The sequence below is a fragment of the Lissotriton helveticus genome, chromosome 7, assembly GCF_964261635.1.
Source record: "Lissotriton helveticus chromosome 7, aLisHel1.1, whole genome shotgun sequence".
NCBI lineage: Eukaryota > Metazoa > Chordata > Amphibia > Caudata > Salamandridae > Lissotriton > Lissotriton helveticus.
The window spans coordinates 409,789,273-409,813,729 of NC_136068.1; the positions used below are offsets into that span (position 1 = coordinate 409,789,273).

The 24,457-nt window shown below is 46.4% G+C and overlaps 1 protein-coding gene across 1 annotated transcript in view; it reads left to right on the top strand.

The window, feature by feature from the left end:
• The first annotated feature begins 326 nt into the window (after positions 1-326).
• LOC144768533 (uncharacterized) overlaps positions 327-24,457 on the top strand; it is a 163,182-nt gene continuing 139,051 nt past the window's right edge. Inside the window, exon 1 of the mRNA XM_078652286.1 lies at positions 327-506. Coding sequence (XP_078508412.1) covers positions 452-506 — 55 coding nt within the window. The 5' untranslated portion in view covers positions 327-451. The remainder of the gene's footprint in view (positions 507-24,457) is intronic.

Genomic DNA, 24,457 nt, shown 5'->3' on the forward strand with positions numbered 1-24,457 from the left:
CTCTGTTTCTAAACAAAAGTGCATCACCCCACAAAACAATCTCATGTGATTAGAACCTATAACCTACAAGTAACACGGTTTCCATAACTTTAGTGCTCTTTAGTGCTCAGTTCATCAACCAAACTCTTTTCAGATCACACAGAAAGGCCCCAAGACGGTTGTTTACAGTTTATTCGCACTCTCAGATTTCCTCCACCGGATCTCGTGTTATCGAAGTGCATCCTTCGGGTGGTCGGGAAGTCACACTCATTTCACTGACCTAGATATTTCCTGTGGTCAATGTGAGGGGCACGTGAGTTCAGGGAGATTATTTATTGATGACGGCTGACGGCTTCCAAGCTGGGCAGTCGATAACTCGACGAGCGGGAATAGGGAGAGAAGCACCTCACAGGAGACAAAAGGACAGCGCGAGAAGCTGAAGCACAGAGAAGCACGAGACTGTGCCGTAAGAATGGCACACTCAGAGCAGACAGTCCTCTTGCTCCTCCTCGCCATCGCTACAGCCTGTAAGTTCTTCACCTGTCGCTTGTACAACATTGGAAAGCACACCGTCTAGCTTCGTCTTTATTTAGAATTCATTCTCCTGCTAGTTTCTTTCTTCCTCTTTTACTGTTGTTTATATCTAAGTGCGCGTTTTTTTATTTGGTTTCTGTTAAGCACAATCCATTTGAGTGAATAATTTTCCATTCTTCGGAGACTTGAGTAGTTAGACACGTTGCTTCTAGAATGGAGGAATCCTGTTTGAGAGCATGCAGAAATGTCACGTCTGGCGTAATGTCACGTTCCGTATATGACGTCACCGTCTGAAGTTAGGCTCCTGAAATGTGGGGCAATGCGTCCCCCTAGTGATGTGGTATCCTGTTGTGAGATGAAAGAGTAATGTCATAGTCTGAAGTAATTTTCCAGGATTTATGTCACAGGCGGGTCTCAGGTTCCCTAAAGTGACGTCACAGCCCGGCATTGTGGACTCAGGTTCCTGAAGTCACATTTTAATCTGAAGCCAGGCTGCTGAAGCCATTCCAGTGTCTGTTGCCATGTTTCTGGTGTGAAATCACAGAGTGACGTCTAGGTACTGGAGTGATTTTACTGTCTGAAATCTGGTTCCAGACGTGATGCCATAGTCTGTCATTAGCTATACATACCGTCACGCCCCATTTAAACTGGATAATCCTGGATTTTAAAAACAAAAATATTCTTTTTTTTTTATCTCTCCTGTTTAAAGCCGTTTCACTACATTGTAACTTAATTACATTACAATTCCAGGATTCTTTTTTTGAAAAATCCCTCTTCTCTGTTCCCAATTGCTGGCCTCAGATTATTACAGATATGCGACAGTGTGATGTCTAAAGCCAGGAATGTTGAATATCAGACCAATAGCTATGGGAACGCAAATGTACAATTCGGGACCATGTAGTGTGGGATACTGGCGCATTGGGCAACCAGTCAGCCAAAAGTCTATGTAGATACGTGAGATATTGGAGATTCCGGGGGCCCACTTTGCAGGGTTGGGGCGGGGGTCATTTTGCTTTATGCCACTGGTGTGTGGGATGCCACAGTGTCACACACATCCAAGTAATGGGAAAACGAGGTAAGATTAACAGCCTCTTCCTACTGTCTCGTTATACATTGGGAGGAGATGTAGCTTAATGGCCAGAGCTTCTGATTTAGAATTTTGGGAACTAAGGGGACGATTATGATGGCGGACGGACCTGAGTCCGTCCGCCACCATAGAGTAGGAGGGACCGTCCGCAGGGGCAACGGTGGTCCCTCCGTGCAAATTAGGATGTGACCGCCACCCTGGCGGTCACATCCTGTATTTTTAACATTGCGGCGGGTGCTGCTTGAAGCAGCACCCGCCGCAATGTTAAAAATGTAAGTTGTGCATTTGCATGCACAAAGCGGCAGGCACCGCGCGGTGCCTGCTGCTTTGTGCACGCAAATGCAGGGGGGTATCATAGGTACCCCCCAGGGGCACCCCCCTTCACCCAGGGGGCCCGCAACGGGCCCCCGAAGTGAAGGTCCGTATGCTTTTCCACGGCGGAAAAGCATACTTTCTACACCATCCTAATATGGTTGGCGGTGTCTGATAGACACTGCCAGCCATGTTAAAGCTTTTCCGCCGCGGTCGGAAGGTGACCGCGGCGGAAAAGCTGCGGACAGATTTCTAGACCCACCGCCATCCTAATGTGGCGGTGGGTCTTCTGAGGCTCCGCAGAGGATTTTCCGCATCCTCCGGGCCGGCGGTGGCATCTGCCGGCCCGGAGGATGCGGAAAATCCTCCATCATAATCAGCCCCAATGTTTGTGTCTTGGCATTGGTTGAACATCCTGCAATTCTGGGCAAATCACTTAATCTCCCATAGCCTACAAGAAAATGTTTTAATCTCACCTTGCATAATGTAATCTGGAGTTCATGTAAAGCGCTCTAATGCTCTTGGCCCAAAATCGTACTATAAAAAATTGCAAAAAAAACAACAACACATATACAGCTGATGTTTTTTGTGCAGGTATTTTCCACCCATCCTGCTGATAGGCTGTAACATACATATACCACCCTTTACATAAAAACAAGTTCCCTCTCACTCCTGAGTTTTCCCTCTACTGTTCTATATTACTCTCTTGAGTCCTGTGAGTATAATACTATGCTATAAAACGCATCTTCAATGCAATTGGTCCCGTCTGGGACGCTATAAATATTTAGCCATGCAGCACTTTATCCTGAGTGCTGCAAAATCTGCTGTTTGGAGATTTTTTTCAGACATGCCCCCTTGTCATTTAGACAGTGGCGCTGCCGGGGCAGTAGGTCGCCATTTGAGGAAAAGGTGTAACCAGTACTCAGGGCCGGCGCTAGGCATGGGCAGCGTGGGCGGCTGCACAGGGCCTCGCACTCAGCCCACCAGCATGGGGCCACGCACTGGTGATGTGTCCTGTTGTTTCCCTGGCGATCTATTTAAAAAAAAGGTGTCGCCTTCTACTTAAGGTCCATTGGAGGGGGCCCCCTCCCCAGGCCTCTCAGGGATGGTGTCTGTCTGGAAGCATAGGGGAGGGAGACGCTCCCTCAATTGCAAGGAGACCATTCACAGACACTGTGGGGGGCCCATTGTCCAGCATTTTGGCACCCCCACAGTTTTAACTTTTAGACCACAATCAATTCTCACACCTATCTGACTGAAGGTGTGAGAAATGCTTGTGGAGTAAAAGTTCAAACTGTGGGGGCGCAAAAATGCTGGACAATGGGCCCCCCACAGTGTCTCTGAATGGTCTCCTTGCAAGGGGCCACTTATCTAAATTAGAGGGGGCCTCGCACGGTCCCTTTTAGCCCAGGGCCTCGCAAATCCTAGGACCGGCCCTGCCAGTCCTTCTACATTTCTGCATTGTTGGCAGATGTCCAACAAACCCAGACAAAAACGACACTAGGTCAATATTCCGCACTGAAGTTGGTGCGCAGAAGATGCTGTTGGTTGCGGCGTCCCTTGCTGGCGCTATTTCAGAAAGCACACCATGTTGGTGATCACATCATTCATCATGAGGTTGATCAGGGGCCTCCATGTCACAGGGTAACCACCGTTCCACCTCTGGCTCACGTTTCCACTAAACAAATTGTGTTTTGGGGAGGTTAGTCCAGCTGTTCAGTTTTAAAAATGTTAAGCTCCAATTGGTTGAACCTGTACAATACATGAACACACAGGGTTGAAAGTGTTGACTACCAGGGTGCTGGAGCCATCGCAAGCAAAGCAAAAATGCAAAAGTATCACTAGATTAGGTTGTCATGACTCTACGAGACAGCGTGAGATGCTTGTGTTTGCATTGCGCTTTTTGCAGTACCCCAGCCAATGTGTTCTTCGAGCTAGTGATGAGTGCATGTCAATTGTAGAACTGAGTAACAGGAAACAGATGGGCCTCACATCAGGCATCAGCCGTAGGCAGGCAAAAATGGTAACCTCCTTCATCAACCCTATGGAGGAAGACTGTCCACGTGAGTTCTTTGAACCCCGATTAGTGATCATGGTGGAGCCTTTTGAGTCCCTCAGCAGATGTAGCAGTAATAATTACAAATTGCTGTTTAATGTTACGCTTGGAGTATGCCAACTGTTAACATACAGACTTGTTGCTTCGTAGCGCTGTTAATAGCTGCCATAAGTCATACTCAGCTTTCACAATACTTACTTTATCAGCTTTAGAAGGATGACATGTTGAACTTCTCCACAAACTGTTTTTACACAGAGCTTCGCAGCAGATGCATTAACCAGCTGAGGAACATGGCAATACAGGTTTGCCGAAGATCACTCAGCTTGGCCAAGAGATTGGGCCAGTGGAGACGGATAGGCTTGTTGCCCTGGTCTTGTTCTTCTTTGGCTGACAACTATGTACATCTTCCAGAAGCCTAAATATATCACTTTTAGGCTGGATGAAAAAAGGTATTTGGCCTTTAATAAATGCAAAACTAATAACATTGGAATGCAACTTTGAAAGGAGTACTAAATGGACTACCTATATGTGTCTTGGAAAAAGAGAGGTCTGAAGTGACGACAGTGGATGTTGTCTGCCCCCAGTGCTCCCCATCCCTAAAGGGGACTCATCCGGATTTGGATAGAAAAGAAGTGCAGCACTGATACTCAAGAAAGGATCAATTTTTAGTGCTGACAGGAAGAACAATGCAGTGAAGGGCGACTGATTCCCATCCCACACTGGAGGCTGGTTTATTTCTAGCCAGCCTTACTCTTTGCTTTACTCGGGACCAGTACTTTGAGCATTCTTGGCCTTTCATACTTTTCATTTGAGGGCCATTCTTCTACTATTTTTTTCAAAAATTCGGAAGTCCACTCCTAGTATGCGGGCCTCAGTGATTGAGTATGTTTGACTTTTTGGAGGTTCACAAAAATCCACAACTCTCCGCAAATCCATGTAAGACATCACAGTTTTCAGAGTTTTTTCTACAGAATCCTTCAGTTTTTGTTTCTTTACCTGCAATTTTTTTCGAGGTGGAGAATTCCATTTGTGTTTATGTACTATGTGCAAGGGTCCATAAACTATTTTGTTTAGCAGAAAGGTGTTCCAATTAGATGTAAAAAAAATAGATATGATTTGTGAAAAGAAACAAAGTGACAACTTTGCGAAGGGTTCCTCATCGAACCCTCATCCCACCCCATCCATTACCGGAGCCAGGTGTTTACCCTTAACCCCCTACTCTTTTCTATTCAGCAAAATTGCAGATTCTATGCAGCAGTATTTTCAGCCTGCTGATGTGAAATGTCTCCTGTACCCAATTGTTTGAATCTTGGACTGCTTTGAGGGTCTGCAGAATAGACGGCGTTTTACCGTCCTCAACGAGTTAACTGCTCGAAGAATGTTGTAATCGAGGCTAGGAACATAGGTTTGTGTAAGCAGGATATATTCTGGAGTTCGTTTTTCATAGTGGCGCATAGCGCTTATTGTGTAACACATAAGTCCCCCGTTCGCGCCGCACTACGCTTCAATTGGGGAGCCAGAAACCGCATTTCTCTGAAGGTTTCCAGAGCAGTGCCCAAGGGAAGCACCGGATAAGTCCCCGCTGGTGGCGCCCGGTGCCACAATCATCTTCGGCCCACACACCATGACTGCTTCCTCGAATTCTCTCACTTCAACCGGGCAAAAGTGCCCCTCATGTCTCCAATCGTAAGTTACTGCTAAACACAGCGCCCCCCCCTGAGGACAGCGCCCCCTACAAAGTCAGCACTCCGCCGAGTCCCCGCTGCCTGCCTCCATGTCAAACACTAGATCAGACAATAGATTGCGCTTGTGTTCCGCTTCCTCGTCAGGCTGCAGGGTGGTATGGTAAACCAGCAGAAATTATGCTGAATTAAACTTCCAGGCTCAGTAACTGTGGGGCATATTAGCAAGAAATATCAATATTTATCGCTAAATGCGCTTAGCGCATTTCTTTTATTGCTGCCTATCGCTGGATATGTTAGTGGAGAAAACCTGCTATTAGCAACGTTTTTCTCCATTGTACTAAAATATCCAGCGATAGTGTCGAAATGCGTGCATATCGCTGGAAATCCAGCGATATTCACGCATTAACGCCAATAAGGACTTAACCTGAAGATCCACCTCCCATTGGCTAAACAGGTAAGCCATGGGCCTTATTTATGAAGGCCTTGCGCCGCCAGTGCGTCACTTTTAAAATGGGAAAAAGTGACGTACCGGCGGCGCAAGGCCTTCATAAATAAGGCCCCATGTTTTTAGCAGGCGTTAGATTATAGCGATAATCGCGCTAAGCGCGATTTTTTTATTGCTATGCCTGCCTTGCTAATAGGCGATAGCTGTGTTAGCGACTGCTTTCAGTCGCTAACAGTTTGGGTACACCCACTTTGCATGTCATTAGCGATAAATATCGCTGACATGCAAAGCGGGCCCCAAACCGGTCGCTATCGCCTTAAAGCTGTTGCTAACTGCTGTTAGCGACAGCTTGCTAATAGGGCGATAAAAATATAGGCACTTTAGCGGCAAAAAGTGCCGCTAAAGCTGTGATATGGCCCTTGCTAATATGCCCCTGTGTGATTACACATTCATGCCGCCGGCCAAGGGAACAGCCATCATGTTTGGAAGGCACTCTGAAACCACAAAAGGATGGAAGGAAAACCTGCAAATCTTTTTCAATTGCTTCAAATGCGTATTTTGGTTTAGCAACATTGACTGCATTGCATTACTGTAAGAGAGTGCAGGGCTTCATCCCTATTTGTAAATCTAACCTCAGCATTAACTCAGAAGGCACCTATTTTACTTTTCGGTTCGTATTTTGTTTCTCTTGCGCTCCAATGGAAAGAGCCGACCCACATTGCCACAAGCAAGGAAAGAGACCAGGGGCGGCTGTGAGCAAAGGTGACTAACATCATTCTGGAGATAGCAACTTTTCATGTTGCCCACATAAGCGATAGTGTTGTGCATGGCTAATCTCTTATAAGGTCCCACAGGCGAGACCTATTGGTCAGCTCTGACAAACTCACAACAAGGACTGTTAGATCCAATACTCTTTCCGCGCTTCCGGAGCCTTGGTCCCTCTGTGTATCTCACAGCTTGTAAATGTATTCCTTCCCGGGTAAATGATAGAACTTCACTCTCTCTCGGGAGTGGCCAGAAACATGAGGGGCTACGTGGGGGCGGGTCTATGTGGGGAGCCATAAAGAAACAAAAAGAAAAAACAAATACACGCACACACACATATATAGATGTAATGTACAAAATGTAATATATTATCATTGCTGAGTGAGGACAGGGCCATTGTTCAGGAGAGGCAATGCATAGAGTGGGTCTGCTGCCTCTCTCCTGTCTCAGCAATAATAAGAACAAGAATTGGCATAGCCAATAGGTCTCACCTTTGGGACCTTATAAGTGATTAGCTATGCAGATCATTATCCTGGGTGCTGTGCTGCAATGAATTGAAGTAGGAACAACAACAATGGTTCTGTTGGGCATACTCACCATTTCTTTTATGTAATATTCCTTATACAATCTTCATAAATGTTATCCGTAGTATTTTAGAAACATTTAGAGACAATGGAACACATAGCAAAGAACACTGGCGCAAATTGATGAGTATTCTGATATTTTATATAAATTAAGGCATTTATATATACTCGAAAGTTTGTAGACGAGGCTGCCAAGACAAAGTGAAGTCTAAGGTGATGTGTACTAAAGTGACATTTGTGCTTAGTGGTGAAACATAGTGCATATATTATGCACAAGGTGGTTATAAATACAGTATATACAAATTATTCAATTATTTGTATAATCACCAGAGTCATTGTTTTGTTGTAATATTCTTGCCTTAACCATTCTCTTCCCTTGTATATACTGTATTTATAATAACCTTGTACATAATATATGCACTACGTTTCACAACTAAGCACACATGTCACTTTAGTATACATCACCTTAGACTTCACTTTGTCTTGACAGCCTTGTCTACAAACTTTCGAGTATATATAAATGCCTTAATTTATATAAAATATCAGAATACTCATCAATTGCATCAGTGTTCTTTGCTATGTGTTCCATTGTCTCTAAATGTTTCTAAAATACTACGGAAAACATTTATGAAGATTATATAAGAAATATTACATAAAATCAATAGTGCGTATGCCTGACAGAACCATTGTTGTTGTTGGTATATCCATACCCAGGTTCTGAGGGACACAGGGTTACCCAATTGTTGTTTAACTTTAGCTATGAATTCAAGAGCTATACAATTGCTACATACTGAGGCATGCAGTCTGATTCAGGAATAAATGCTGGATCCAATGTTAAAAATAGCTTTGTTCTCAAATGCCTAATATGACAGATTCCAGACAGGCTGTGTTGGCCTCCAAGAGCTGGCACAAGAAGGAATATATATGCAGATACATATCATGACAAGAAATGTACCCATCACAAGTTGAATTGCTATATGTTCAGCACATACAATTGAAGGCAATACCTAACCGAAAAAAAATACTTTCAGAATTTTTACTTTGGAAGTTCTACTCCTCTGGAAAAATGTGACATAATGAACATTTGATACAATTAACTAAATGAATAGATAGAAAGCTAGAGCAGGAAAGGATCAGGAAAACATAAGTTAACAATGAACAAAAACCATTGATTCCAACACTAAGTCCATGCAATTGGAGAATATTCTATTGGGATGATGGGGTGCATTGTAAATATACGATCTTGTAAAACTATGCGAATGCTGTTATATTGATTGTGGTCTGTGGACACCAGCTGTGTATGCACGTTTTGTTTTTGTCTAGGAAATAAATAATACATTAGAAAAAAATGATGAACAAGAACCAGCAACATATAAATAGGATCTAGCAAAAACTGAAAGTGCATCTTTAGTCACTAGTGAAATTGGGCCATCAATAAACAGATCATAGATTTTTAAAAAAAACTTTATTTATCATTTTTATTAACAACATACATAGATGCATAGTGTATAAATGTAGAGATACAGTTCTCGCAGACTCCAAAAATAAGTAAAGATTGCAGACATCATCAGACATATATAAAGCAATTGGTACATTTCCTCCTTTGAGGCGTATGGTGGTCATGGAAGTATGTTACATGGTTCCCCTACTCTCTTACTCTTGTATGCTTGCTTCCTGTCTGGTGTTGTAGAAACACGGGTTAACCCAATAAGTCGCTGGGACCTGGCTGAGTAAATGATATAACCAAAGTGGTCCCAGATACTAAAGCAAATGAACTAAAGTAAAGTAATATCTCAACTGGATTCAAAGAGAATATCACAACATTGTTTTTAATCACAACGTGTACAAAATATTCAATAAAACACAGTTTATAAAATACATCAATAATTGATCATAAATAGTGCCCCCAAACAGAAGGGAAAAGGGGGGGGTTGGTGATGTGGAAGGTGAGGGAGCTATACAAGTGTCAAAGCAGTGGTCAGTATGACTTCAATAGAATTTTACTAATAATTAATTAACAAAGGCTAATAATCACAATTCAAAAATTAATATAACAAACTCATGCCTAACAAAACAGATCCACAAATGATAAATGGGGAGAATAGGCTGAAGGTGGAGAGAAGTGTCGACGTTTCCACCCAGGTTATTGCAGGCATCAGATGGGGCCTTGCTAGAGGGTCTTCATCAGGACAGGGAGACAGGAGGGGCAATATATCTGCACAAAAAATTCCTAATTTCATATTAATTGTGGTAAAAAATGATCCATATCAGTCATAGAAAGTACACTATTGCTGGTCGAGGAGGAAAACCCTACCAAGGGGACACATACGTTGAAACCAAGGTAATGCGAGGAATATTTATATGATTAGGGTGACCAAAGTTGAAAAACTGCAGGTTAGAACACCGGTATTACATTAGAGCAGTGTCATTAACGGGTTGTAAAGGACACACCACAACATTGCTACAGTAATAACTTACATCACTGAGTGTAGTATAAGGCAGTGATCACAAAGGATAAGGGAATAGATAGATCATAAAAAAGGTTCGCCGTTCCGTGTATCCATTAAGTGAACGACTAGGTTGGTTGTCAAGAAACCTAATGCCGGGTAAGGAGCATTAGGAGCAAGAAGCACATCGAATGAATTACCTCAATCAAGGAGCGTGGGTATAAGGTAGATAAGGAATCCGCCGCGTGGGTCAGGATCCTATAAGAAGTAAGTTGTCAACAGTTACCCAGCAATAGAGAAAATGCTTACTGAGAGCAGACAATGATTTTAAAAGAGGGCCTACCTGGAGTGGGTAGTTGTATCACTGGCCCTGGGGGATATGATGTTAGTATCTGTAGTTACACAGCGGCCGCATAGAATCCTTCAATTCAGTTTCTAGGAGTGTTAAAATGACAGACTAGTAATAGTTTCATAAATGCAGCCAGGTAGTCGATGTTAATACTTCGGTAAAGTCACAGTGTGCATACCTGAACACGGGGAGTTCCCGGACTCTCGCGGGGGTCTGGAACATTGAGTCTGAATACGTAAAGGCAGTGATGTGAGGTTATTATCTGCAGTTACGAACCGGCCATACAGATTGCTTCAGTTTAATTTCTAGAAGTATTAAAGTGACAGACTTGTGAGTAGTCACATAAATATAGCCCGATAGTAATTGGTACTAAATATTCGTACCGAGCTGCATCTATGTGACTACTCACTAGTTTGTCACTTTATAACTTTTAGAAATTGAAATAAAGCAAGTGATTTGGCCCTTCTGTAACTGTTGATATTGACTACACATCACGCCGTTTACAACTTCGGCCCACGCACACCAGACCTCCGTGACAGTCCTGTAATTCCTTTTTCAGGTATGCAAGTTTCTGACTATGCTATAGTACCAATTACTATCGGGCTATATTTATGTGACTACTCATAAGTCTGTCACTTTAATACTTTTAGAAATTAAACTGAAGCAATCTGTATGGCCGGTTCGTAACTGCAGATAATTACCTCACATCACTGCCTCTACGTATTCGGACTCAATGTTCCAGACCCCCGCGAGAGTCCCGGAACTCCCCGTGTTCAGGTATGCACACTGTGACTTTACCGAAGTATTAACATTGACTACCTGACGACATTTATGTAACCATTTACTAGTCTGTCATTTTAACACTCCTAGAAACTGAATTGAAGGATTCTATGCGGCCGCTGTGTAACTACAGATACTAACATCATAACCCCCAGGGCCAGTGATACAACTACCCACTCCAGGTAGGCCCCCTTTTAAAATCATCGTCTGCTCTCAGTAAGCATTTTCTCTATTGCTGGGTAACTGTTGACAACTTACTTCTTATAGGATCCTGACCCACGCGCCGGATTCCTTATCTACCTTATACCCACGCTCCGTGATTGAGGTAATTCATTCGATGTGCTTCTTGCTCCTAATGCTCATTACCCGGCATTAGGTTTCTTGACAACCAACCTAGTCGTTCACTTAATAGATACACGGAACGGCAAACCTTTTTTATGATCTATCTATTCCCTTATCCTTTGTGATCACTGCCTTATACTACACTCAGTGATGTAAGTTATTACTGTAGCAATGTTGTGGTGTGTCCTTTACAACCCGTTAATGACACTGCTCTAATGTAATACCGGTGTTCTAACCTGCAGTTTTTCAAATTTGGTCACCCTAATCATATAAATATTCCTCGCATTACCTTGGTTTCAACGTATGTGTCCCCTTGGTAGTGTTTTCCTCCTCGACCAGCAATAGTGTACTTTCTATGAGTGACATGGAGCATTTTTGACCACAATTAATATGAAATTATGATTTTTTTGGGCAGATATATTGCCCCTCCTGTCTCCCTGTCCTGATTAAGACCCTCTAGCAAGGCCCCATCTGATGCCTGCAATAATCTGGGTCGAAACGTCGACACTTCTCTCCACCCTCAGCCTATTCTCCCCATTTATCATTTGTGGATCTGTTTTGTTAGGCATGAGTCTGTTATATTAATTTTTGAATTGTGATTATAAGCCTTTGTTAATTAATTATTAGTAAAAATTCTATTGAGGTCATACTGACCACTGCTTTGACACTTGTATAGCTCCCTCACCTTCCACATCACCCCCCCCCTTTTTCCCTTCTGTTTAGGGGCACTATTTATGATCAATTATTGATGTATTTTATAAACTGTGTTTTATTGAATATTTTGTACACGTTGTGATTAAAAACAATGCTGTGATATTCTCTTTGAATCCAGTTGAGATATTACTTTACTTTAGTTCATTTGCTTTAGTATCTGGGACCACTTTGGTTATATCACTGCTTCCTGTCTGGAGCCTGCATGGCATGTTGGATGCAGTACGGTTTCTCCAACCATAAGTGTGTCACCCCACAGGTTGCGCGGTCCAGGTCGTTCCTTGTCCTTTCTTCCTGGCTGGCTGGTGCACTCTGAATACCCTGTAACCGGACAAACTCCCGAAGAGGCTGCCATATATCTTTGGGTCGCGAAGTGGGAAGTTGCAGTTCTGCATATAATTTGCTCGTGGTGTCGCGGTATGACAGACTTTTAAACCAGCCCTTAACAGTAGGTTTTTGCCTGGTGCCGAAGAGAAGTACTATTTCTCGTTTCGCCAGTAGCATGGCTATTGCCATAAATCTGCGTGTTCTTTTAGGCAGTGATTCTACGTAGCCCATCAATGTTAATAATGGGGTTGCTGGTATGTGTACCCCTGCCATCTGCTGTATTAAACCATAAACTTCTTGCCAGTAAGCGTTAATTATGCTACAGGACCAGGTCATGTGGAGGAAAGGCGCAGCGTGTAAATTGCATTCAGGACAAATTGTGAAAGTGGTGCTTTTGATCGGGGCCATCTGCTGTGGTGTGGCGAAGGCCCTTCTAAGAATCTTAAAGTATAATAACTTGTGTCTGTGATTGCAAGAAACCAACTTGGTCTGTTTACAACACCCTTTCCAAACGTCATCTGTGAGCGGCTGTCCTATGTCGGCAGCCCGAGAGTCTCTGACTTTAGTATCTCATTGAGGCATTAACGCAAGGCAAGTTTTATATAACTTGGAAGTGATGTGTTCTCCACTCTTATCTGTGATTATTGACGTGAGGCGGCTAAAATCTGCCGGTTCTAGCAGGTCAGTTGGGATCGCACCTCTAAGTGCACTTTGTATGCGAGTTGATGAGAAGTGGTCTCTGAATGTGGCTGTAGCAAAACGTGAATCGTCAGAACAAATAAAAGCATGGCCTCCGGGGAATAAATTCCCTATAGTTTCTAGACCCAATCGGGATAGTGTGCATTTAGTCCCATTGTCCGTCATGGGGGGGATCCAGGGGTTCACGGGCAGCGGTAGGGCAGGTGAATACAGTGTTGACCCTCCTGTTCTCATAAGCAGTTTTTTACATGCCCAGCATGTGGAGGATATTGGTTGGATATTGTGTGGGTCTTGTGGGGTTCCCACCGTGAGATCAGCATTCAGTGGAGTGGGGTCCACTAACTCTTTCTCCGGCTTAGCGTAAGGGATGCACACGTCAGGATGGTACCAGTGGTATGCATACCCACATGTGCTACTAAAAAATTAAAGCTGCATATCCAGAACTCCGAAACCCCCCCTTTTTCGTACGGGAGCATTAAGATATCCCATCGGACCTTGGGCTGTTTGCCTCCCCATATCAATTTTATAAGGTGTGTGCGAAGTTGCATAAAAAATTGATTAGTCAATGCGATGGGGCTGTTGGTAAATAGGTAGAAAAAGCCCGCCATGGTTAGTGGTAGTTTGATCCGCTGTTCCACTTTGGGTCTGCAAGCGCTCATGGCTGGGCCGTAATTCAATCGCAAAACTTGCTCTCGATCACTGTGCAAGTGGATGCCCAGAAATTTAGTTTCTGCTTCACACCATTGGACCAGATAGTTCCCACATTCGCGGTTCTGGACTTCAGTCAGAGCTGCCCAGTTAATTTTGAGGCCCGAAAGGGCGCCAAAATGATCTATTTCTTGTAATATCGGTTGCAAGTTCTCATCAGGCTTCCTGATGTAAAATGCCACATCGTCAGCATAGAAAGTCACTAGAACCGGGCCGTGTTTGAATTGGAGCCCTCTGTGTAAATGATCTTTTTGAAAGTAACATTTGAGACGGTCCATAGCTATTATAATCAATAAGGGAGACAGAGGGCATCCCTGACGGGTGGCTCTCGTCACCGTGAACAGTTCAGTGCTTGTGCCGTTGAAATGGATGCGAGCAGACGGCCCTGTATAAAGCAATTTTACCAAGTCCGTGAATCTTTTAGGCATGCCTATATTGGCCAGGGCATGTAAGAAGGGCCACTCCACAGAATCAAACACCTTTTCAGCGTCTATAAAAGCCACTATTGCAGGTGTGGAGGGTCTATTCTATTGACCACCGAAAAGAAGATACGGAGATTAAGTGCAGTAGATCTATGTCGCAGGTGCTATGATCTGCTCCATTAAGAGAGACAGTCTGGTTGCCATCATTTTAGCCAGGATTTTGTAGTCGAAGTCTAGGAGTGATAGCGGGCGGAAAGACCAGCACTTCTCAGGGTCCTTACCAGGCTTAGGGAGTAGCACCAACACCGCCTCCCTAAATGAGGGTGGAAGAGTTCCAGTGTCCAATGCTTCAGTATATGCCTCAAGGAGGTGTGGGGCTAAGAGTGCTTTGTTCGTTTTGTAAAAGACTCCGGGAAATCCGTCTAGTCCGGGAACTTTAGAGCCATCCATTGCATCGATGGCTTGTTGTTTGTCTTCAACTGAGTATGGCTCACTTAAAAATTTCCAGTGGGCATCCGGCAACCATACCATAGCGATCTCATCTAAATATTTCTTAATATCTGTCAAGTTGGTTCCCGATTTTGATGTGTATAGATCTGTGTAGTATGTCAATAGGGCACGTCCTACATAAGTGTGCCCAACTATAACCTGATCCTCCTTGTCCTGGAGTTTAGTGATGTCATTCTGGGTAGAATTAGGCTTGAGCAGCCTCGCTGGAGTGCGGCCCGGTCTCTCTCCTTCTCAATACATACAGGCTGCGGCGTACTTTCCTAGGTATATCGCTTCTCTACTAGCGTCCTCTCTATATTCTGCCAGCAGTTCCATCCTGTAGTGTAAATACTCTGCACCCTCCCCACTATCTTTTGTCATGTTTCCCCTGTCCATTAGCTGTAGTTTGTCTTCCAACAATGTCAATCAATTCCTCCAGTCCCTAAACACCCCCGCCTGTGTGGACATTCAAACCCCCCTCGTACAAGCCTTAAAGGCTTCCCATAGCACTGCTTGCGTTGTGACAGAGCCAACGTTATCGGCGAAGTAGTCCACTATTGCAGTATGTAGCTCATCGTGGAAAACTTGGTCTTTTAACGCCATGGAGGGGAATCGCCATTGCCTCTCAAACCCCCTTCTACTGGCAGTTGTTTCGAGAGGGACACCAGGGAGTGGTCTGATAATGTGCGGGGCAGGTGTCGTATGCTTTGGACACACGCTGTTGTTGGTCTAGTGAGCAGCCAATAGTCCAACCTCGTCCATGTGCCATGCTGTTGTGCATAGTGAGTGCATTCCGTGCTAGTGGGGTTCAGATATCTCCATCCATCTATCAGGTTGTGGTCCTGGCACACGTCCTGGAGAACCTTGTGGGCTCAGGGCTTATGTGTGGGGGTCTTCGCCATGCTGTCCAGAAGGGGGTCTAATATAATGTTTAAATCTCCTTCTGGTACTATATGGTCTGTCGATAGATTGGCTATAAGCGTCCGCAAGCGCGCGAAGAAACCATCATCGCTAACGTTGGGGGCGTACACGTTGACATAACTATTTTGGTCCTGCTCCTGTTCCCTTTACTAGCAGGTATTGCCCTCCGGATCAGATATCGTGTCAACATGCGTGAATGGCACTCTTCGATTAATCAGGATGGAACTCCCCTAGCATATGAGCTGTCGTTAGAGAAATATCAATGAGTTTCCAAATTAGATGTGAATTTCGACAAAGTCAGAGGGGATAGATGTGTTTCTTGCAGATTTACTATATCTGCCGTGTGTTGACGTATGTACTGGAGCACTAGTCTGCATTTCTTAGGGCTGTTTAGTCAGTGAATATTCCAAGTCAGTGGGGTCATTTTAGCACTACGTCGTAATTCTACCTTGTGAGCCATGTCAGTAAGAGGGTGTATGTGTAATGTGTCTGCATTTTTCTAACTTTGTGACAAACTAACAAAGTCATGAAACTGCATCAAATGTACGGTTAAACAATTCTACACCCCCCCTTCCCTCACTCAGTGGCTGTCCACTGGGCAATATCCCTATAACCCTCCCCCATAGCTGTTGCTGCAGTGAATGCCAACATGGAACATCCCCCAACCTGTAACATTGTGATCCCACAAGAGGAGGTGGCTATGCCACGTGGGACCCCGGGCACCCCCAGCAATGATTAACAATTACCCCTCCTGAATAAAAGGTCTATTTACTTAAAACATATTGCTTTTGATTTGCCCAAATCTCTTTGGACGTATAGTTACCGTCCGAAGTTCTCTTACAATGTGGGCACAGTTGCATACCAATTCGTCTATCAAAGTGTTTCGTCTAGCTAGCTGTGAATAAGTCCGTACTTCATCCCTGACAATGCTACTTGAGAAGTTCCTCCTGGGGAAGATCCACCGTCTGCGCCTCTGGCTCCCGCGTGATGTTTACAAAAGTTGTGGACCTCTTCTGGGGTGACAAAAAATGTTCCTTTGCCATTTAGATCAATTATGAGCCGGGCCGGATACAACATGCCACAGTGGAGATCCAGTTTCCAAACTGGTGCTTTGGCCCCTGCAAACTTGCGCCTGGCTTCTTGTACCATGGCTGTGAAGTCTGGATAAAATAAAACAGTGTAGCCCTGCCATGACAGGGTCCCTGCCTCTGTGGCCAGTCGAAGTACAGTATCTCTATCTTTGAAATTTAACAATTGTGCCATGATTGGCCTGGGTGGCAGTCCCAGGTTAGGGCAAAGGCCTAGTGCTCTGTGGGCACGTTCGACGGTGAAAGTGATTGAAAAATGCACTGTACCAAAATGATCTGTCAATTGTTGTTCGAAAAGTGATCCAGCTTTCCAGTGTTGGTTGATTCTGGAACTTCCATGATGTGTACATTAGTGCGCCAGCTTCTCGCCTCCAAATCTTCATTCCTAGCTGCAACTGACTTTAATATTTGTTCCAATCGGTCGACTCGTTTAGTGGTTTGAGCTGCTCCGTCTTCCAGGTCTGAAGTGCGGCCCTCCACTGTGTCTAATCTAGTGTTGTGACGGTCGATTCGTTCTCTCATTCCATCAAGTTGCCGGTCTAGGGAATCAAATCTGGTGTTGAGCACTTTGAATCCAGAACCTGGTTCTAGCAGCAGGGCCAAGTTATCTAGAGGCATCATGCTGCCAGCGGCGCCGGGTGCAGCTTCCGCAGCCATTGAGGCGGGTTGCCGAGCGGTTGCCTTTGTGCAGGGATCAAAATTAAGCTGTTTTTGCTTGGGGTCTCTGCGCAACATTCCCAGCAGGCGCGATTAACTCTGATCGGCTCGGTTCTTGGCAGCACGATGGGTGTCGTAGTATGGGTCAATTCCCTGTCCAGTGGTGTATATTGGAGCGTGCGCACTGATTTATTGCCCGGACTCTCCCGATTAGATGGCCTTTAGCCAAGGTGTAGGACGTGTGCTTGCTGTAGGCTTGGGGCCCTTAGAGCACTCACGAATTGCCCCGGACGCTCCGCGTCTTGCACCCCACCTCCAGTGAAAGTAGTAAGGGCTTCATACAGCTAACTGTCATGCCATGTGGGTGTGCTCACTCACCAGTTCAGAGGAAGATGCGCCCCAGCTATGTGGCTGAACATAGTTTCTGTGCCCAGGTGCTCCTCTAGTGATGCTTTACAGATTTGTGTATTGTTTCACACGTCTGTAGGAGAAATTGAGTGCTCTGCTGCTGCTTGCCGGTGTTATGGGTCTCAGGCTGTACCCACTTGGCCGCTGTGCTGCAGATACTTGGTTTTGCCAAGGGAGTCTTGATGTATGCCCAGCTCCAGTGAATTGGCAGCACGGGGCGTTTTGGGTGTCTTGGCGGTGTTTCTTTTCATCTTTATTCCTGTCCCCCAATGTGCAGCGCCGCCGCCTTCGGAGGCGCACGAGCTCCGATTGACGCTGAAGCGACAGTTATGTTATGTTATGTTATGTTACTTTGGTTTATATAGCGCCAGCTCACCAACAGGTCTCAAGGCGCTCCAGACCAAAGAAAACACACTTTATTCTTACTCACAGAAAGATAACAACAGATTACAAGTTAACCTGTGTGTCCAAAAGCCTCCCTAAACAAGATCGTTTTCAGCTGTTTTCTGAAGCAAAGAAGATTTGACTCCTTGCGCAAGGAAACTGGTAACTTGTTCCATAACAGTGGAGTAAGTATGGAAAAGGACCTTCCGCCTTTTGTGGCCAAATTAAAACGGGGACAAGTCAACAGCAGGGCATCGGATGATCTTAAGGTTCATTTCGGGTTGTAAGGCATTAGACGATCCTTAATATAAACAGGGGCTTGCCCATGGATTGCCTTATGTGCAATACACAGGCTCTTGAATTCTACCCTCTGCTTCATAGGAAGCCAATGAAGCTTAGACAGTAAGGGGGATGCATGTGATCTTCTCGGAAGTTTAAAGATTAGGCGTGCCGCATCGTTCAAAACGACCTGCAGTCTACTGATCAAGTTCTTTGGTAGACCTAAATAAAGGACATTGCCATAGTCCAATCTTGATAATATGGTGGCCGAAACCACCGTCCGAAGCATAGATTCGAATAAGAGAGGGACTAGTCTGCGCAATTGTCTAATTAGGCCAGTACAGGTACCTACGACAGTAGAAATCTGGGTAACCATCGACAGATCCTTGTCAATTTTTATACCCATACTTTTCACATTGGGCACTGGTGTTGGGGTGGGCCCAAGTTCTTTTGGCCAAAACAAATCTCCCCATGGTGAAATGCCAGTTGACACCACCAAAACCTCTGTCTTCTCAGGATTAATTTTCAGCAGGTTGTCACTCATCCAGCTGACTGTATACCTAAGGACCTCCTGTATATGTAGCTGTGCTGCTTTAGAGTTCTCTATGCTAAAAAGCAGTTGGGTGTCGTCTGCGTAGTTAAACACCCGACAACCCATTTGTACCAAGGATTCAATAAGGGGTTGCAGGTAGAGATCGGGTCAGGATCACGGCAGCCCCTGCTTGGCCAGTGGGATTCAGGCTTCCTCCGCTGCGGTAGTGGCACGCTCAGTGCAGCTCGGTGCAATCGGGCTCCACTGCCCCCTCCCAGCACCGACCTTTCTTAAGGCTTCGCAACGTTCAGGGAGTCATCCAGCAGCCGCCCACACTGCATATCATTCGGCTTCGCTCCCGCTGCTTGCGCTGAGTTGTGTCCCCACCTCAGGAGTGCCTCAGCTGGATCGGGGTGTTATTCTGGCTCTGCTCGAAACAGTTGGCCGCCATCTTGTGCTGCAGGGCACGGAGTGCGCAGCAGACGTTTTGAGTCCCAGTTGACCCTTACTCAGCTCACAAGCATCTGTAGTTATTCTGGTTCAGAAGTTTTTGTGTTTCAGGGGGATCGAGCAATTTTTGATGCCCTTTCGAGCTATGATACGCGGGATCTGCATGGATCTAGAGCTCCAGGTGGCCATTACGGTCACCGATCCGGCTACGCCCCATAAACACATAGATGTCTTCATTTTTCCTTGCACTAATACGCCATTCTTTGATAAACTGATTCATTTTTGCATTCATCTAGCTACAAAAAAACTCACAAACAAATACAAGCATAAACATGATAGTATAAAACTATGCAGCCTCACATCTATTGAACATTAATGAGTGGTGGTACAGTCCGCAACCGGGCCCAGTGTTCATAGTGAAAGTCTCGCAATGGGCAATACCCCCCTTCTGGAGTTCCTCTACAGCCAAGCAAATCCGGAACACTTACCTTCAGCATGTAAAGTAGTCATAAAGCTTTGGTGCTGCACAGTGAAGAAGATGCGCTGGGGTCGGCGCCTGACGTAGATGTCCCCGCTGTGGCATGGGACTTACCTGCGGCTGGTCACCGCGCTCCCAGGCTTCCGGGTATGGGATCTTATTGGGATCTCTAGGTGATATAATGCGGGGGACCACACTGAAGTCCTTTCTACAGTTACAAACAGAATATCTCTTCCACCGTACACATTCCTACAGATACCTACAGCTGAGGCATGCCCTGACCCCACTAATCTGCCCTCTAGATTAATTACCGGAATTTCACCCTCTCAAGGAAAGTTTACTGATGGGTGACCTTGGCGCCCATGAAATCCGGCAAATCTACCAACCATTGATCACTCATACCCAAACTACATTGAATACAACACATGCAGCTTGGGAGGTTGACATTCCAGACAATTGTGGGTTTCTAACGCGCTAGAATCGACTCCCGAAGGAGTATCTCTGCGCTATAGACCGCTGGGGAACCCGTCCTGGCTTTCCCTGTGAGATGGTCCCTACTGGGTATCTCCAAGGTGAAACCAGGCATCCCCGGCGTATGTGGGGGGCTGTTGTGGAGATGAGGCAAGCTAATACCCAGAGTTGCCGTGTGTGATCCCTGGTTAGAGTAGGCACCGAGGCGAGAATTATCGAGTCCGCTGACCCTGGTCCACGACCCTACCGCGTCGGGAATTGAACCCTGGTCCCGGGCCTACCTCTGCTTCCGGGTCTGCCACCTTTAACCAGTGAGCCACACCACTCCACAATGATTGGACTGAAGCCCTAGCTAGTCCCCGCGATGCCACCATTGCCACAAGATACCGCCTAATTCAATTCAAGCCACGTAGGCTCGGACAAGAATGGTACCCCCATGTTGGAGCGAGTCCCCTATGAGGCGGGAGCCGCTCAGGAAGAGGAAAGGGTACTGGGCCTCGCAGGGCACCCAGAACATGGAGCCCCCACTCACCGGGACCCCGCAGCAGGACTGGTCTCCTCCTACATTGTGGGTTGAGTAGCCTCGTCGCGCTGCATTCTCCTCTCGCAATGCGGCAGGGGGGCAGGCACCGGCAATGTGCCTTGCGCCCACCTCCGCGGGACAGAGACGGTGGCGCTTTGCGGGGCTCTCTCTCCTCACGAGAGCCCCACCTTCACAACACGCCAATCTTCACCCGGTCCCCCATCTCTGGACCGGGACTTAGGTAAGGAGCTTGAGGCTCCCGGCTACTCCCTTTCCCAGGGTTCCCTCCTGGTAATGGGAGCCCCCCCAACGAATGCTCGTGCCACGTCCGGTTTCCCCCGGCCCAGCCACAGGCTCGCCCACGTCGCAGGCGAGTTTGCCTGACTTCTGGGCGGCCGCGGCTGGGCAGCATCAGTGGCGTTCTTGGGCTCAAAGTGAGGGGTCGGCTCCCTCGAAGCCAAAAATAAAGCAAGTATGCAGGGTGGGCACCCGTAGGAAATATCAAATCCAAAACGAAGATGCAGGGTAGGCACCTGCCCACATAACTACAAAAATAGGCGGGTGGGCACCCGCGAAGAACACAAGGAAGGGGGATCCCCAGGCCGGGGGAATCCCTTTCAAAAGGGCTGCAGTCCGCGCTGCTCAGCCCCCAGGATCTCCTTTTCCCAGGGAAGGTAAATTGAAGCGCCCAGTCCAAAAACAAGGCGCAGGAAGGCTATAACAAGCCTTGGTGAAATCCACAAAGGAGGAAATAGGTCCCAGAGGTCCTGGGCATAAGAGATGGAGCACAGCAGCTCCCAGCAAAGGAAATTCCTCCAGCATCCAGGGGCTGGGCAGGGCCCAGGGAGGCAAGCCTTCCCCTGGGCCCCAGCAGCAGCACACCTCTGGTAGATTCGAGTTGGAAACAAGAACATTTACTTGGGGTCACAGCCCTTCTTTTATACACAGAAATCCTTTGTTGGCAAAGGTGCAGGCAAGGGGCGAACCAGATGCAACTGGTTCTTGAGCGCTTTGTTTTGCTCAGCCCCTCTGCCTATTCACAGCATGGGTCAGGGACATCAGACACACCACAGGGGGTGGAGCCAGCATTATGGATGGAAGGCCCAGCCCTATTCAGGTCCCAGGTGCACTCCTCCCTCCCATCAACGTGCAGATCTCTCCATTCACCACCGGGGCAGACCCATCCTGACTCCTGGAGCCAGGCACACCAGCCAGCTCCAGCCAATCACAAGTCAGACAGTCAATTCACATTCACTGCACAGACATGCCAACTTCCAGAAGTGGCACTTCCACACTAGATTCATTAAATCTGCGCACATCATTGTGCAACACTCCCTACCATGGACACACATATTCCCCATGTATTCCTATGGGAAGGCAGGCCAATCTCACCGCACACCCTCAGAGAGTGCACGCACTTTACACTGGGACACAGTGTCAAAGTGCGCAAAGACCAGAAATCACTATAATTATGTAATATTAAAAGGCAAAAAGTTCAGGGGTGAACCTGCCAAAAGGGCTAAGTCCAACAACAGGGCATACTATACACGCTCCAGCCTCTGGCGTATGGGTGTTATTCTGTCCCTCATTGGCATTAGTAGGGCGAAGCAGAATGGACCTTCCTGCGCACAGTCTGTGATTTTGGGGTACTACAGCCGTTTTGGCGTAGGGTGTCCTTCTGTCTGGAACGGGTCCTTACATGGCAACTGGCATTAGAAGCCAATTTTTTTTTATTACACAACACAGAGGGGATTCGGGAAAACCACTATAAGCCACATTTATTATTCCTAGGCCTCACACTCGCCAAACGGATTATCCCCAATTCTGGAAGGGGACCTCCCCACAATCGATCGGAGGGTGGAGGAGGGCCATGAACTGTTGTATGGGGGCAGTGATGCCTGTGTTCCAGGTGCGGGGATGTCCACAAAAAGATAGGAAGATTTGGTCTTGTTGGGCAGTTTATAGGGGTATAGACTTGTCCCCACTACCATCTCCAGACTCTCCATAATCAGGCAGTTTTCCATTGACTCATGTACACTCTTATAACGGACAGTCCTGGCCGCAGACATATGGTCAAATGGCCACTTCTCAGAATGGAGGTGCAATATGCCACCTGTGCCACACACAGGCGGGCAACTAGAGTCAAATTTCGGGGGGGGGGGTGGCTGAAAAATATATCCAACCCGCGAACCTGTCTCCGCACGGGCTGACACACGACGGGGGGGGGGGACTGAAGCCCGTGAGCCCAATGGGTATTGCGCGCCTGGCCACAGTTGTGTTGTTTTGTTGGTCTGTATATTCACAGGCTGTTGTTGTTATGACATATTGGTACTATTCTGTGGTGTATTTCATCCAGAGTGTATGTGATCAGCTTCGGCTGTAATGTACCCCAAATTCAATTAGGCTTGTTTAAAAAAAAAGTATAAAAAAAGAAAAAAAATGTAACCTCCTAAACGTAGCAGGAAAAGATTTGCAATTAGAAAAGTAATAAGTTGATCACAGAGCAAGATGGTGCTCGAGTAAATCTCTGCCTCACCACCACCCGCGCCGTAAGGAGTTTCTGCAGTTGATTATGCCGCCCGGGCTACGCGTGCAGCTTCCCTCGGCTCTGAAGACAGCTGGAGGACAACGCCAAAGCTGGTGGAATTCTGGTGCTGCCGGCTTCTTTGCGGGCTGGTTTCGGTTCGGCTCTTCATCGGGGAGAGACTATGACACACTCGTGCCTCTGGCTGCAGCCACCCTTTTGCTGTGCACTCTACCACCGGCTAAACTCGCTGGGTTTATAACGGAGGTGGAGACCCGGTTCTGCCGCGAATTGACAATGGCCTCCCAAGGAGCTTGGGGATTGAAACAGAAAGCTGCAATTGCCAATGCCAGTACTCCACTTATCACAGGACACGGAGACTTGGAAGGGACAGCACAGGAGCCAGTACAGAAAGGTACAAGGGAGGCTGGGGCAATTAAGAAAACTACGGGGAGATTGGGAGGAAGTGGAGAAGCGAAGGAGAGCCTGAATCTTCAACCCTCAGTCGGCAAACTATTCCCTACTACCAAACCCCCAGTCCCCAAAAGCGAAATTGCACTAGCCTTGCCTGTAGTGGTAACATGCAGTGCTGATACAGATAACTTGATGCAAATACTTGAGATTCAAGGGCCTGCTCCCTGTGGGCAGCCTTTAGGAGCCGAGGTTCCAACTGACATCACAGACCTCACAAAACCTTACAGGGGGGGCCACCGCCGACTCAATGCCTACTATATCCACAATAATTGTAGACCCTGCCCTCTGAAGTTTGGAGGGGTGGATCACCGGTACACATGGAAGTTACAAAATGACATTTTTTTTTAAAGGTTGTTGATGTGCAGGAATGGTCACCTTCCTGAACATAAACAAACTAAGGCGTTTTGCAAAAATGAGGAGAAATAAAGCATTTCTCCTTGTTTCGCCAAGTTAAGACCAGGTTTTCCCTGGTCTTAATTTTGGCGCTGCCCTTGTAAATAGGGGGCAGCATCAAAATCAATGGGTGTTGCAGGGGAAATGCAACACT